A 17887-nucleotide genomic window follows, 5' to 3' on the forward strand; every position below is an offset into this window, starting at 1 on the left:
TTATCGAGTTATTAATTATGCAAACATTATGTATGTTTTGTTGTTTTTGAAACATGCTTAAAATGACAAAACTGCTTCTGGTTTTGTCGTTGTATTTCAGGAATTGACAGTTAGAGGCCACTGAAGAGGAGGTGCTCGTTCATCGAAATAAAGAATAAGCTAATACAATAAAAGAGCACACTGTCATAATATCCCATTACAGTGATTGTCCTGAGTATAGGCATTGTAAGACATTTCCAAGTAATAGAGCCTCTTCAATAACTAACATTACACACTAATACGTTAGTCATAATGCTTATAGTAATTCAAACTTCATTTTACTTCCTATCTATATGGTTTTTGCACAAACAAAATTATTGGGAGATAAAATTGAGTTTGGACTACTACCAACATTAGAATGACCAGCAACTGGTATTTTAAACAAGAAATTAGGGGAAGCAGAAATCGCCTGAATCTCATGAGGCCTAATGGAGAAATTCTGAAGAACATTATCACCCACCTTTTCACATGCCAGTTTGATGGCTGCAGCAATCTATCGAGACAAAGCATTCTCCTGCTTGGTTCATAAACAAGATAAAAAGACTCTTCGTCCCATGATGGAGGTTTCTAGTATTCTCTAAATATTACTTCATAGCCCTGACCGGACAGCGAAGTCTATCTGAATTATCCAAAGGAGGCGTACAAGACAAACTGAATGATTGCTATAGAAAACTGTTCTCCTGTCACCAGGGGCCTAATTCACTAAACTCTCGCAACTTTGCGATCTCGCAGTGCAATGCTAAAAGACTTGCAAAGAGGATGCTTTGTTGTCTAGCAGAGCCTAAGAGTCCTTTGTGAATTAGGCCCCTGGTTCTTAGCCACGAAATTCAACGCCATATAACCGTAAATAAAATGTGTTGAGTGTGTCGTTAAATAAAACATTTCCTTTCCTTTCCTTAGCCATGAAAATAGGATCAGTCCATAATTTAACAGACAAATCCGTGTTGTAATACACCAAGTCATGCAAACAAAACATGAATCTCTCTAATACGATAACACACCGCTAGTGAGACAAGAAACAGTCTTCTATGTCACATGGTAGAGACTGGCGAATTTCAAAGGCTTGTAAGTCTTGCCTTTGAGCACATAAAAAAGTAGGATAAAAAGGAAGGCCTCTCAACTGTGCTCTGCAATGACTTGAGTAAGTCATGCAGCACGAGATTCGTTGAGAAATCCTGATGTCCACTCTGCCTTAGAGTAGTGAAAATGGATGAACAATGACTTCTCACTGTTTGAACATTCAGCTTCCTTTCCTGTACAAGAGCCAGAAAGTACTCTGCTACATCATAAACAGTAGGTGACAAGGGATCCATGTCCCTCTCAATGAACCCGAGCACTCCAGTATCACTGGTAGACCCTCTCAGTAGACTGGCACTTCGTGGAGGAGACACGCTGAGCAATCTGATAAAAAAAGCCTCTGTCTCACAGGAAAATCCCTGACAACCTCCACGCATGAAACTGGATAACCTATGGCTTCAGATGCCATGCAGTTTGCTTCAAGGTCTGGCTTAGCACATCCAGTATCAATGGTAGGCGCACCAGTTCCTACACTAAACGTGACAGGAGCTGAGGAAACAAAGTTTGAACTGCCCAAATTATGGCTATGAGCATTATGCAACAAGGCTGCCATCTGGCCAAGCATAACCGGAGGTGGGAAGGCGTAAAAAAATCCAAACCCATCCAGTCTATGCTCAGCATGTCGTACTCCAGCGTTAGTGTGTCGGGAAGTGGCAACACAAACACTGGTAACTTGTTCAGTCGTGTGACAAACATATCAAGCTGTGGACTGGAGAACTCTGTAAGTAACTTCTCTGTGCAACATCCACTGTTTGGACAGTTGAAATGCGACTCAAGGCATCCGCCAAGCTGTTAACTGAAGAAGGAATGTGTTTGGCAGACAACATAACTCCCAAACCATCACACAACTCTAGGATCTCCAAAGCCTTGCAACTTGTGCCTCCCCACCGATTGAGGTTTGCAACAACTGACATGTTATCCAATCTCAACAAAATTTAATGATTTCGAATTATGTTCTGGAAATGGAGACAAGCGCGATGAACCGCTTACATCTCCAACAGGTTGATGTGGTGACTCCTCTCAGAGGCAGTCCACACTCCTGACAGATGTTGATACAAAAGATGCCAAACCCCTCAAGGGAAGCATCAGTGAACAGGACCAACTCAGGAGAATGTGGGTGTAAGGGGACGACCTGAGACAAATACTTGTCCACCAGGCACTCTTGGATCAGTTGTACGAACCAAGATACCAAAGGTATCACGAAATCCTAATTGAAACCATCCCACACTCGGGACAAGTGCCATTGGAGTGGTCTCTTGAACCGTCTGAACTGCACATTCATTGTGGCCAGTGATTCGAGGTGGCCAAACACATGAAGCATGCGCACTATTGAGCGTTGCTTCAGAGCAAGAAAATGTGCCCAACTTCTCTCAAAAAGAGCTTCAATGGCTCCTCTTTGCTGCCCCTGGGGTTGGCCAGTAGCCATCAGGCCCTGAGTACAAGTCTCAGCCAATACAGACAGGGGATACCTCCTAGAACCTCTACCCCAATCGTACACATAATGATTGACCATCGGGGTAGGACCAGGAGCCCCTAAGAATGCCACAGTCTCCTGTATCCCTGCAGAAGCAGACAACAGGACTATTGGTGCCGGCTCAACCGGCCCTTCCGGATATTCGTAGAAATATGAACCGGAGCATTGCGCAAAGTTCTGCGCACCACATTAGGATTCGCTCAAGGGATCGGGAACCTGGCATCCATCTCAACTATGGGAATCTAAACTGGAAGGAACTGTCATGAACATCACAACAGAATCTCCCTCTACAAACACTGGTGCCACAGTTGCAGCCACAATGGGCACTGCCTTCACTGACAGGCAAACTAATGTCCACAGTCGGAGCCGATTAAGACCCAGGAAACGACTTCCCTGCTTCCGAAGTTCCATGTTTACCGACATCACCAGGGCTTTGATGGGAGGAAGAAGTGCCTTTGCCCCTAATACCCTTCCTCATACCCTTGGAAGTGCTCCCCAACTTATCAACTGCTGGTAAGTCGGGCTGAAGGAAGTCGCCTCCACACTTCTCTCTGCATGCTCTCGCTTTCTCTCAGCATCTCGGGTCTGCTTCCTGAACATGGTAGACCACACGGAACAGATGTCACATTGCCTCTCAAATGACCATGAGTGGCAAAGCAAATGCATATCAAAACGCGGGATTTTTTTTTAGAACACCAGCCCTTCTCACCGGATATCTTAAACCTGAGATAACCACCCCTAAATGACCTCATATGAAGTAGTAATAATGGGAATAAATGAGAACACAAATATAGAATGTTACAATTTATAAGCACGTAAAATCAATAAAAAAAAATTCAAAGCACACTGTGAAACACATCTACACATGGACGACTGCAGAATTGAAGACAAGATTGATGGTCTACCCATGTGCAGATGTACTAATATACATCCAGCAAGGGAAGATAATTCTGCAGTAGTTATGACTCAGGTTATATAGTATATTTGTGCTAGCAATCTAAAATATCACAGTATATAATATAACTTATCTTAAATATAAAAATTAGAAAAACCCACAAAAATAATATTTACAGATTCACATATGAACATTATTTTATGTATTTATAAATAATTTAAGTAAAAATATGTGAGTGAAAATTATAAATCATGATTTTTGTCAAACATTAATCCAGTAGTCAGAAGGTTAAATGAAATAATAATCATAATAGTTTTAAAACCCAAGGTATTTACCTGACTGTCACCCGGGGCCGAGCTATTAATCTGCCATTGGGTGTCAGCTGTGGAGAACTCCTTGGAGTGGTCTGCACAACAGCAGGATGCATCATGGCAACTGTTTCAACAGGTCGCTTCAGACTAGATGTGGGCAGGTCAGAGATCGATGCAGTGCTTGTTGGTATGGGGGAGGCCTCGCCATTCTTCATCTTGAGAGCACTCTTTTTGGGAAGCTTTCTGAGATCAGGTTCTGATGCTGGGATTGCCTCAAACAGGCTTTTTGTAGCAGGTTCATCTTCATTATCATCTATGTTAAAGATATTTAGGAATTTCAATTCAGATTTACTTCAGACAAGTATACCAGGGCCCAATTTTCTGATAAATATAGTATTTTTTTGAAAATTATTACAATGTGTTTAATTTAAGGAATACGGTGGACTCTGTCCCAACCTGCATCTGTCTAAACCAGATTTCTGTGTAAACCTGGCAGTTTTAAAGTCCCGTCCAGCTACTGTTAATTTATTATGAATAAAATCTGCCTAAACTGGATGCTGTCTATTCCAGATTTCGGATGCAAATTCAAGGACAAAAGAACGGTCAATGTAGCAGTGATTGGCGTTTGTTAAATCTTCACTGCTCTCCTCAGAAATTAGCATAAATTAATTGTTAAAATGTAAATGTCACCAAACTAATAATAATATTCAACAATAAAATTAATATCTGTTCATGTTTCACTATCATTTATACAGGCCCGTAGTCAGCATGTTTAGAAGGGGGGATCAAAATTTCATGTAGACGGAACTCGTCAAACACAAGCGTTGAAGGCACGGAGCCGTAGATAGGGGGGGTCCACAAATTTATATATATATATATATAAAAACCCTTATAATAAGTTATATATATATAATGACGCCGGTTACACTCGAGAATAATACTCTAACTTTTGTTGCGAAATATACATTAACAAGTTGCATTAAGTTGTGGTATGCATGTAAAATGGCCTGGTCACAGAGCCACAAAAAGAAACCATTTGTTTTTAGTCGTACCAATGTATTTATAATAAATGATACATGGCAAACATTTTAACAAATTTAAGCCTTCTGGAACACATTGACTACTAATCAGCGGTTATTAGATGTCAAACGCACAGTTATATCAACACTTGGTCGCAGATGAAATCCGCTGTCGCCACATGACTATCTTTTCAAATAACAGCAAGGGATCTTTATGTTTAACAATACCGCTATAACTGATTTGGTGACTGAGGAGTCCGACGGGTAACAATCCCAGCTATGTTATCCTGGTCGTTTGGGGACAAGGACTTTTATATGTAAAATCCAATTTAGTTTTTTTCATTTCAACAAAACTCTCAATCCCGATCTCCCCACCCCGGTTATGGGCCTATTTATAATTATACTAACCATCCTTACATTTCATTTTAGTCCCATTAGTTTACCACTAATAATCATCAAACAAATATTAATTTAATCAGTCATTTTGAAGTTTTAACTACTCGTTAATAATTAATTCCTAACGATTCTCACAGACTAACTTTACGACTATCACTATATAATCACCACTGTCAAACAGTTATTATTAATCACTGTTCTTTTGACGTTTCATTGACGTCAGCGAGAATGATACTTTTTTTTAATTAAGCTGTAACAGCATTTCATTTGATTGCATTTCAAGGACTTCTAGCTAACTGCTAATACTTCATTAATACTTCTATCTCCAACATATAAAACAAAATAAAAAATGATTAATATAGCTGTTGTTTTATTGAAGATATTATCGTCGTGTGTAATGATACCGTTTTAGCCATACATTTTGGGGGGTTCTGTTTTAGCCATATAGTCACAGAATGTGGTGCCGTTTCAGCCAACGCTAGGTTCCGTTTTGTCCAATTTGGTTCCATTTTCATTTGGAGCCGTTTTGGCATGGTTCTGTTTTTACTACAACCTGTTTCCGGAATGTCGCGCTTGCGCAGTTCTGAACTCCGAAGTCTTCTATTGGCAATGTGGTGCATGTATGACATCCTTCTGTTTGAATGGTTTGGAATTATTGCATGGCTGATATGGAGACACGGATTCAATGCAAAATAAATAAATAAAATTATAATGCAATCAATAAGAAAAAGATAGATCGCCTGTTGAACTGGTAGCTGCATTTTTTAACTTGTCTGTCAGAATGTTTACTCGCATTTGGCGAGCGGGCAAGTACTTTTTGCACCCCTGTAAAACTGATAATTAAATATAACAGGGAGTTACTAGTAAGTAAACAAGTAAATAAACATAGCAATATCATTTTATTTTGACACTGGTTGCAATTAATTTGCGAGATTGCTACAAAAGCAATACACCTCACCCACCCATTCTGCAAATTTGTGATAATTCGGAACACCGTGGCTGATTACAAATAGAAATAGGCCGAAGTATTCCAAATGATTGGAATATTCCGATACACAGTACGACTTCCACTTACATACATCCAATGAGAACAGTTGATACATGTGATGATACATCATATTTTGTTTATCTTTATTTTCATTTGTTTTCAGAAACGCAAATATCTTTCAAATATATACTAATCACAGAAGCAAGCTTTCACAGATGTCTTACACATAGTTCAAAGTTTGGTGAATATGGTATTTTATTTACATTGGGTTTTTTCTCATCACTATATCACAAGAAATAACTGGACGAAATCGATCTAAACTGACATATTTCATTGGTCCCAAGTGAATCCAGTTTAGACAGAATGAATTAATGAATGTTCAACGACACTCCAGCACTGCAGGTTTAGACAGAGTTCATTGTATTTTATTAGTCAAAGATAAATGTAGCCACTTTGTAAAAAATATTTCAATTGGCTAATTTAACAATGGACAGGATGAGCCCTGGTAACCATACTATTATATTTTCCATTTGTTTGACAGATGAGGACAAAAATGGAATAGGAATGACTATTATCATAAACTGTTACTTCTAAACTTGTTTGCACCACGACTGGTACATCAAAGGTCGTGGTATGTGCTATCCTGTCTGTGGGATGGTGCATATCAAAGATCCCTTGCTACTAATGGAAAAATTCTAGTGGGTTTCCCCTCTATGACCAGTCCCTAATCTTGCTGGCGAAATGAGCATTGTTTTCGCCAAAAGTCGGCTCAAGTCGCCGAGTTATTAGCAGTAGTGAGAAGTCGAAGTCGCCATAATATTCTGGACCTAGTCCAATTCCAAAAACGAAGTCAACCAAGAGACGTCAAGACCCTGATTGTTTATAGATCAATTGGCACCTTGTCGCCATATGTCGGACAGTGTTTTTACTTGGGCACCAGACTGTATCCTTGATTAATCATGAACCAGCCTATTAATGAGAAATGGTTTCTGTGCACTGTAATGTACGATTGATTTGATGCAATACTGTTTTACCTTATTCAATTTATTATCAAAATCAACCAACAACTGTTAATATCCATGCCAGTTTTTGTTGTGAAGATTTTAAATACATGTCACAGTCTAATGCTGCCATTCTTCAGATACACCCGGAAACCAGGCTATTGTTTTTCAAAGTGCCGCATGTCGCACCGTGTGCTGTGACCAGTTGAGCATTGTTAATCCTTGGCCACATTCATTTCAGTAATACCCGAAAATACTAATTAATACTTTAACAGTACATTATAAACTACTCAGTAATATCACGTTTTGAATGAAACATAAAACAGTGTTGTTTAAATGTTATTACCGGAAGTAGTATTTTATATCAATAAATTATGATTAGAACCGAGTATAAAATTTGGAATTTTTCTGATTGAACATGTTAACTGGCAAAACGTTCCAAGATCTACTGATAAATGTTCACTTTGCCTATTTTCATCAAACTGCTCCCCTTTTTTTTCTGGGAAGGGAGAAGTCACTTCTACTTTTTCAATTCTAAATTAGGGCCTGTATGACTACTTAAGTCAAAATTACCAAATGTTTGACATCCAATAACTGATGATTAATAAATCTATGTACTCTAGTGGTGTTGTTAAACAAAAATAAATTTAACTAAACTTGTTTGAGTTACATGATAACCAAATATAATACTACATTAATTATGACAAATCAAATTTGAAAAATTTGAGAATGTCTGGTATTTTTTTTTGTTTAAGAAAAAATTATAAGGATAGTTTCTACACTGAAAAATTCTGCAGCTCGTGAAAATATATGAGAAGATGAAATATAGACCATATTCTTTGATTCAAAGGAGAAGTTTATACATATATTTTTAAAAGATCATATTTTTCTTCTTTCCTCCAGTTTAGACAAGTATTTGATATATTAATTTTTTTTAGATTCCCATATGGACAGAGAGATTCTGCTTTCTAGTTCATTCAAATGGTAAAAAGGTGACAAAAAGCCGTACTAGAAAAACTGTCTCGCACATGTCCCCTAGACGTTAATTCATCCTTTTCATTGGTTAACTGGTCTTGTGATTTAGGAGGTAGACGGCCGTTGCTACCTGTTCATTATGTCATTCCATAATCAAAGGCTTTATGTAATGTCTCATAATATGTAACATTGCATTGCAGTGTGTGATTTTGGTTTCAAAAATTAAAGTGCCATAAGGACTCCTTGTTTACAAATCTTGACAGCTCACCACCAACAGACTGGAAAGCATCGAGTGGGTTATCAAGACTACTAAGTTTCCACTGATGAAAAGCGAAAATAGACATATTATGGCACCATGAAATCATGATTCCCGGCTTTTAAAATATGTTGCATGCAGTGGCGTAGACAGGATTTTGTATTGGGGGGGGGGGGGGGGGGGGGGGGGGGGGCACCTGTGTAGTGGGATATGACACAGGAACCTTTTTTAATGTTATTAATAAGAGAAAAGGTAAAAAATTCCAGGGATTGGGGAGGGGCCCCCCCTGGCTACGCCACTAGTTGCATGTGTCATTTAGAAAATTCAATTTCATTTGTACAAATTATATTTAAGAGCCATGCGGGTCCGTATACAAGGCAAGCCATAGAGTCCGACATGATTTTTGCGAGCCCTGGGCTCCCGGATTCGCCTCAAAATCACACACTGTTGCACGCATTCCTTCTTTTGATGTAATATTTATATATCAGCTAAGAGAAGGGTCGTGATGTCAAGGTACAAAAAAAAAATGCAGTAAATTTTATAATTATTATACTAAAATTATAAGAACTAGAAAATATTTCTGGCACTCGTCCTTTTGTAGATGGCTTTTCTGACACTTGTCTTAAGAAAATAAAGCTCGCTCCAAGGATTGATTTCTTGAGACTCGTGTCAGAAAACCCATCTACAAAAGGATGAGTGCCAGAAACTATTAATCTTTCCCTACAAAGATCTCTATTTTTTTGTGACGTCTTGTTGAGTGTTTTAGTCCTGTGACATTATGATATGTAAGAAAACCCAAAAGTACTTTTCATGTGGTAATGGTGTGAATGTCAATGCATGGCCTGTCAAATCGTATGGTCAGTGTGGCAATACTAATTTTAGGCCCAAAACGAGTGTGTTGTTAACCATAAAGTGTTGGGAACCAATTCCAAAGGGTGGTGTGCTTATTCCATCAGCTATGGATCAAGGCGATGTGTTTTCTTTCACTTGTCAAAGGCTCGCAAAGGAGAACATCCCAAAAAAGAAGTTTGTTTTATTTAATGATGCCACTAGAGCACCTTGATTTTTTATCTTATCATCGGCTATTGGACATCAAACATATGGTCATTCTGACACTGTTTTTTAGAGGAAACCCGCTGTTGCCACATAGGCTACTCTTTTACGACAGGCAGCAAGGGATCTTTTATCTGCACTTCCAACAGGCAGGACAGCACAAACCATGGCCTTTGTTGAACCAGTTATAGATCACTGGTCGGTGCAAGTGGTTTACACCTACCCATTGAGCCTTGCAGAGCACTCACTCAGGGTTTGGAGTCAGTATCTGGATTAAAAATCCCATGCCGTGACTGGGATCTGAACCCAGTACCTACCAGCAGGTAGAAGAACATCATTACCCTCACACAAGATAAGCACTATCACCTGAATATGTCAATAAGTATTCTCTAAATACCAGACTGATAAAAGAATGAATAGGAATCCTGTCAGTGCTAAGATGAGGAAATAAATAAAAACAGTGACTGTTAGAAGGTACGAAAGGGTTTAATATTCTTAATGATCCTGGCATGACAAATCAAAGTGTCTGATTTTTAACCAATAGCACAACTTTTAAAAAATGTTGTTACAATACTTACCACCTGTGTCAATTTGGTGAACACTATCACTGAACTGCACAGCACCTTTCTCCAACTGAACACTGTCAGTTGTGACTTGAGGTGGCGGTAGTGCTGAAGATAAAGTTATCGTCTGTGGAGGAATCTCCAGTGGAGGCGGTGGCATTACAGGAGGTACAACGGGAGGTACTATCACTGGTCGTGATTGTGTTGACGTTACTGTAAAAACATTAAGCACAGATGATTAATAGCAACATCAAATATTACTTGTAACAATACAGAATTGTCTAGAACTCAATTATATTAAAAACTATTAATAATTATTTAAGACTGCTCAACAAAAAATTTAACATTCCAAACCAATCTTGCAGTCCTAAATGGATATCATGACCAGGAAAAACAAACCATCTATCATATTTGTATTTGTAATTTGTAATTCTTCATATATAGGAACAGCCCTGAGAGAATCAATCAATGTGTTCTAGTGGTTTTAAACAAAACAACTTCTTCTTCTTATATAGATCAATTACATATATTAGTCCACCAGACTATACGGCAATATTACTGTTTAACAATATTATAATATACACTTTCTCCACTTCAAATGGTATATTATTAAGGACCCTTGGCAAGTGATCAATATCATGTGGCAAACGAAGTCAAGTCCCACAGTTTGATTGACAAATCAATACAAAAAATAATATTTTGAAATTAATTTTTTCACATTTCTTTTATATAGATTTACAAAATTTAAGTGACATACCGCAAGTATTTAAGAGAACAAGATATTTAAAACACACCAGCAACATACTTTCAATGTTAATAAGCTATTTCTAGCAAGTATTGACCTTTGACCAGCTCTGTTTCCATTGTCTATTGTCAATGCGATACATGTATTGCTGTGTAATTCATCATCGTTCTGAACCGTTTGTTTGAATGGTTTGAAATTTTGGCATGCCTGATGCAGTCGTGGATTTAATACAAAATAAAAATTAATAATAATTTTATCAGGAAAAAAAAGGAGATCACCCATCGGACTGGTAGTTGAATTTTTTAACTCGCATTTGGCGAGCGGGCAAGTACTTTTTGCACCCCTGTATATTTACCCACATTGCAACCAAAGAAAACAAAACGTTGAAACAAAAAGTGTATTATTTTGTAGTCTTAAGTAACAGAATAATAACAACATAAACTCATTCACTTGCTGGTTGAAAAGAGTTGCACAGGCTACTTTAGTACACATTTAGTTATTTTGCATATATTTAAAATAGTTGTTTTCATGACAATATAATATTGTTCCTGTGTTTTCTGAATATTATTAAATAAACTTTAAATTACCAAGTAGGCATTATATTTGTGGCTGGTGGACCTTTCTTTAACTTGAATTGAAAGTGGGATTTTTTCCTTCTTTTTTTAATGTCAATAGTAATATGGGAGTAGAATTTAATAGCTATACTTAAACAAATTGTAAAATAACTCCATTGAGAACTACAAGGACTACAATGAAATTGAAAGTAAGAAAGGTCTAGGATTCATGAACAATGTAGATCATACATACACATTGTTGATGACCAGCTGTGAGAAGTATTTGTCAGGCTGTCAATTTAGCAGGATTCCATGCTTCCACAAATGCCAGGTTTTGGGTCAGAAGCGTAAGATTATCAGATGGAATCCCAAAATATATGTAATGAATCATTTTACAACTTGACGGAATCCTAAAACAAATCCCCAGTTTCAAAGTTTTAAATGTTTTATTTAACGACGCACTCAACACATTTTATTTACGGTTATATGGCGTCAGACATATGGTTAAGGACCACACAGATTTTGAGAGGAAACCCGCTGTCGCACTACATGGGCTACTCTTTCCGATTAGCAGCAAGGGATCTTTTATTTGCACTTCCCACAGGCAGGATAGCACAAACCATGGCCTTTGTTGAACCAGTTATGGATCACTGGTCGGTGCAAGTGGTTTTACACCTACCCATTGAGCCTTGCAGAGCACTCACTCAGGGTTTGGAGTCGGTATCTGGATTAAAAATCCCATGCCTCAACTGGGATCCGAACCCAGTACCTACCAGCCTGTAGACCGATAGCCTAACCATGACGCCATCGAGGCCAGTCCCCCAGTTTCAATGTCTGTTGGTTGTGCCTGGACATACACATACACACAGAATAACAATACTTTATTTTACCAAACCATCAGTAGAATACATCTAGTCTTTTGTGTTAATCTCAGTCTAGATGTTATTGTTCATTGATATAAAATGCACACATTGTATGCAGCTAGAACCATCATAATTTGCAAAATGGTTATCATTCATTCGGTTCATAAAACAAATGTCCCTAACTGTCACCAGCAACAGTTAAATACTTGTTGCACTTATAACTCAAAAACTGTAGAGCCTACAATGTACCTGTGGAAGTGGAGGTATTAATACTAGTAGAGGGGTGAGGTGAAATATCAGCCACAGTTGTCATTGTAGGTGTTTGAAATGATGAAAACATTGTCATCGCTTCTGTAGCTGGTGTGCTTGCTGACACAGTGAGGCTGTCATCTGCAGTGGTCATGGCAACAACACTGGATAATGTAACTGGGTTAGGTGTGGGTTGGGCCTCTATGTGTGTGCTGCATGACACATTTGCACCTGCTTCGTCCAGTTTTTCTTCTGCAGATTCCTCTACACTTTCTGTAATGAAAACAAGTCATATACAATGTTAAACCAACATGATGCATTATTATTCTATTGTAGCTCACTCGTGAGGATTGTTTTGACACTTCACTGGTATTAACGTATGTCCTTCACAAACAAACTGTCAGTTTACCTTTCAGTAAGCTACAAGCTTACATTACAAGCATAGTTCCATTGTAAATAGGTAAACAGTCATGTGTAACTAAATTCAATGTATCACACCCATTTACAATTACAGATGAAGAGTCACTAACATAGTTGATCTTATGTAAACTGTAACCTGTAGGTCAGCTAAAATCCAAGTAGATCTTTTAAAATACATCTTTATGCATACATCAACACAAAAAGGCCTAATGGAGGATAAAAATGTAAAAAAACAAAACAAAAAAACAACAACCGTATTTGAATAGTCCTGTGTAGAACACTGAAGAGAAGAACATAGTGAATACTAAATGAGTTCCCGTGAGACATCATTTATATTACAAGCGAGTTAAGTACAATCGAAAACACACACATTGTAATACTAGTATGCACAATCTCTTTCATCATGCTGACTAAAAGTAAGTCTTATACTGTACTGTCCAGTCGAGTCGTGTCATCTAATGTGATTTAGGCTTTTAAAGATCACTTGCTACTAACGGAACAATGTAGTGGGTTTCCTCTCTAAGAGTATATGTAAAAATTACCAAATGTTTTACCTTCAATAGCCGATGATTAATAAATCACATCTCAATGTGCTCTAAAACAAACTTTAACTTTATTTTAATCCTATGAGCTTACAAACAAGGTGGCTTAAGTACATGTAGCCCTGATACCAGTTCTACCCATAATTATGCATATAGTATAAACTACATATTTAACTTTATGTACAAAGTGTGATCCAAATAACAATATTAGAAGAATATTCCAACCATTAACCAGTATGTTTAAACAAGATTTAAGTTACATCATTACATGTGAACGGATTAAACACACCTCAATACAAGAAATACTAAAAATTATTGCAATGTTTTGAACCTCACGCTCTGTATCTGACCATGTGTTAACATGTCAAGTCAAAGGAACATTTAACTACTACTGAAGAAGATAGAAATTAGAAACTAATTTACTGTAAATGGATGACATTAATTGATACATCTGCATCCAGGGCTTTGAAAGTTTTGTCTACATTTTGCCTGGACACCTATATAAATAGCCTGTACCCCTTGAACCCTTACTGTTATTGTGTGATACAGCTGAGCATCCAAGTTACATGTAGGTACATCATGTCATTCAAGTGAAAATGCAACTATGCACATGAGATTTTGTATTACACATATATTCAATAAAATATTGTTTTTATTGCATGGTCAGAATAGTCTTTATTATCCATATGGTTCAACATGACAGAGTTAATAATAATCATACGAAGCACACATGTAATAACAAGTGTAATGACGTAATTTTGGGAAGCGACGTCATAACATGACGTTGCTTCTCCAGTCCTAGCTCAGACTGTGCATTTGAAATTTGACGTCATTTAGTCGTCTCCTTCTAGTTGTGGCTGAAACATTTTGAGTTGAAGCTTGTTATTCATAAAGAAAACAACAACAATAATATGGATAATAAAGAAATTATTACACTCGCGTTTGAGTCATACTGAGTTTATGAAACACGTGTCAGGATTCATGTATTACCCTCGCTCTCGCTCGGGCAATACAAAAATTGTGACACTCGTTTCGTAAAATCAGTACAACACACAAGCTTGTATAATAATCTCTATTTATTACTATATTAAGATTAAATGGGTATGTAAATAGAATAACAAACTTGGTTACAATTATTACTAAATTTATTATTTGTGTCTCAAGTGAAATAATTTTCATTTATCACTAAATGTACTTTCACTTGGGACATAAATTTAAAAATAACTGGTAATTTGTTTATTACCCTCAATTAAATACAATCATAGTAACATGGTAATTACATCTGAATAACAGTAATGACTTAGAATAGACAGCGACACTGAAACAACACTACATTATCCACATGGTTTTACTTTTACTGTGTGCGACATTAAAATCATACACATACTTTGGTGTCTTTGTAACTCGTCTCACTGATTGTGCAGTGAATAGTCATATTTAATGTTAAATTACAGCGTGTGGAGAATAAATAAATTATCACACTTTCCAAATGCCCCACAGAATTTACTGAACATGTTTGGGAATGGTTTTATAAATATCCCTGTTGCTTGGGGAATACAATAGGTCCCAAACTCATTCAAGGTGTCTGACCATTATTATTTGTACGTAAATTAATAGGGATCCGCCAATTCTCTGTCACAGAATGAGTAAGCAAAAGACCTGTATGTCAGGCAAGCTTGTTTTTTCGCTATTATAAAGGAATGTTACAAATAGAGTGCTCTGTATTATTGCATTAAATAATATGACTTTGATTAAATCCCTTTTAAATAAGATCAAGCATTATTAGAATGATGTCCGAATCTGTGACATTTGATAATTGCTAAATTAATAAGAAAAATAATGTGATCAAACCGAGTGTTAACCTGTGGATATTATACGTACGGGACACACGCTTTTGTTTCACCTTTATAAATATCATGTATGAAGCATGTCGGTTATGTACAATGCATGGTTATATTACTGTGATTAAATTAATGGAAAACGATGTTCCCGGTGCGAAATAACATTATTTAGGACAATTACTGACGGAATTAATTGGGCAAATTCTTGATCGAAGGTCGGCAATATAAAAAAAATTTTTTTTTTAAATTAAATACCAAACTTTAAAAAAAAAGTATTAACAAACACTTACAAAGAATTCTAGTTTTTACAACAACAAAAAAAGAACAAGAAGAAAAGAAATGAAATTTTGTTTCCGGATTTAACAGATAAATTTCGGAAATGTTTTTCTATTGAGTCATGTAGGTCTATTTTTTTTTTTTTTTTTATTATTGTTATTATTTTCTTGTTGTTGTTGACAAAACAGTAATTTACCTAATTAAATTTATTACTTGTCACAAATGTAGTTTATATTGAGTGATTTATGTATTTACCATCAACATTGAAGGTACCTGTAAATGGCAAAAATGTGAATACAATACTGAAACAATATTGCAGTTTGGGTATGTGACATCAAATATATAATTAATGGTTTTAAGGGATTATTAAGTTTTCTATTAAGATACTGTTTAAACTTTATTGTTGGTGAAAATGCTTATGAACTGTGAAGAAAGAAAGAAAGAAAGAAAGACATGTTTTATTTAACGACACACTCAACACATTTTATTTATGGTTATATGGCATCAGACATATGATTAAGGACCATACAGATATTGAGAGAGGAAACCCGCTGTCGCCACTTCATGGACTACTCTTTCCGATTAGCAGCAAAGGATCTTTTATATGCACCATCCCACAGACAGGGTAGTACATACCATGGCCTTTGATAAACCAGTCATGGTGCACTGGCTGGAATGAGAACTAGCCCAATGGGCCCATGGACGGGGATCGATCCCACACTGACCGCACATCGAGTGAACGCTGTACCACTGGGCTACGTCCTGCCCCGAATTGTGAAGAAAAGCCATACAAATGAATGACCAGCAGATGACAATAAATCGAGCTGTGTTATGGATTTTAAAAAGTTTATGAAGAATAGAGTACATCTGTCATTCCTGGCCTATCTGGGTATCTAATATCATTACTGCAAGTCCCATAACAACAGTGTATCTTGTAAATCATCTCTTTGTGTCTGAGAAAATGTTTTGTTTCATATAAGTTGTTCAAAGAAACCCAATTCTTTGCCCGACTTCCAAGATCTAAGTATTATGTCAGACAGTCTTTCAATTGCCGAGTAAGTATGTGCATGATTGCATATGCGCACCCCAGCATCCTCCCACTGGATTCTGCACATGCATCCATAAAAATACTTATACACACTCAGTGTAATTAGATCTACTAAAAAGCACTAGTTCTATTTCCCCAACCCTAACCTTGGCGCGTTTTTCAGTTACTGCTCTCCGGTGTAATTAGTCATTAACAAAAACAAAAAAAACCATGTACAGGTGATAAAAAAAAATAATAATAATAATAAAAAAAATAATAATTTGAACACCTCACTATTTTTTTCCATTGTCACAAAAACAACACTTCTCTACATTAACTACTGTCGTCAAAAAATACTACAGGTATTATGTACGTCCAACTCATTCCAGTTCATTTATGAGGGAAATGTTCACCCCGGACTAACAGAGAGTAAGACAACACTGACCACAGTAACACTCATCCACATAACACAAAGCTATGGCATCACCTGGGCTTTACCTGTTAGACACATCATCGTCACACACCTATTGATCCATCATCAGGTGGGGAGACGGCGAACAAACAGAAGCTACCTGCATACATGCTGTATCAAAGCACTAATGCTGGTGTTTATCATCACATGCCAGGTAGTGTGGGATGGGTAAGAAACCAACTCCAGACCAAATATGACTATGGATAGTATGGCAGGAAGCCAACATTTTGGCTACAATACGTACAGCAGGATTAGATTGTATACAAGGTATATGCAGTCAAGATGGCAAGATGTGTGTGTGTAATCTATGGTTCTCATTAACTTCATGCAAGCTGTATAAAAGAAATCAACCTGGTTTTTGTTTTGTTTTTGTTTGTTGTTGTGAGGTTGTTTCTTTGTTGTTGTTTTTTTGTTCTAGCTTTTTTGGGGGGGGTTTGGGGGGGGGTTCTTCATTCAAGTAAAAGATCTCAAAGAAATTAATCAAAATTAGATTTGACATTTAAAACTGCATGTTTTTTAAATGATAATAATTAATAAATCCTGTTAGAACTATATTGTATAATAGTGAACACTAATGGTCTCTGATAATACCTGATTAATAACAATAATGATATAAACAAATAACAATATTCTGTTATTTTCTGAAACAAGACTTAACAAACTACATGTTTTACTATATTTATATATATAAAATATACTATATTTTGTCGGCACATTCTATATATTATCAGAAGAAGTGTTTTCAGTTGTTGCTAACTACTTACATGTTTAGCACATACATGTACATGTAACTTGTATAACACCCAAAAAAAAAACACCCTTTTTTCAGGGGGTGGGGGGGGGAGGGGTAC

At 36.8% G+C, this 17887-nt stretch overlaps 1 protein-coding gene across 1 annotated transcript in view; it reads right to left on the reverse strand.

Annotated features, from left to right (window-relative positions):
- The window catches only part of LOC121375412 (phosphatase and actin regulator 4-like), a 101259-nt gene that overhangs the window by 27012 nt on the left and 56360 nt on the right, over positions 1-17887 (reverse strand). The window contains exons 6-8 of the mRNA XM_041502850.1: positions 12459-12731; positions 10063-10260; positions 3821-4109 (exon numbers count right to left, since the gene is read on the reverse strand). Of these exons, the coding sequence (XP_041358784.1) occupies positions 3821-4109; positions 10063-10260; positions 12459-12731 (760 nt within the window). The remainder of the gene's footprint in view (positions 1-3820; positions 4110-10062; positions 10261-12458; positions 12732-17887) is intronic.

The sequence above is a fragment of the Gigantopelta aegis genome, chromosome 6, assembly GCF_016097555.1.
Source record: "Gigantopelta aegis isolate Gae_Host chromosome 6, Gae_host_genome, whole genome shotgun sequence".
NCBI classification, from domain to species: domain Eukaryota; kingdom Metazoa; phylum Mollusca; class Gastropoda; order Neomphalida; family Peltospiridae; genus Gigantopelta; species Gigantopelta aegis.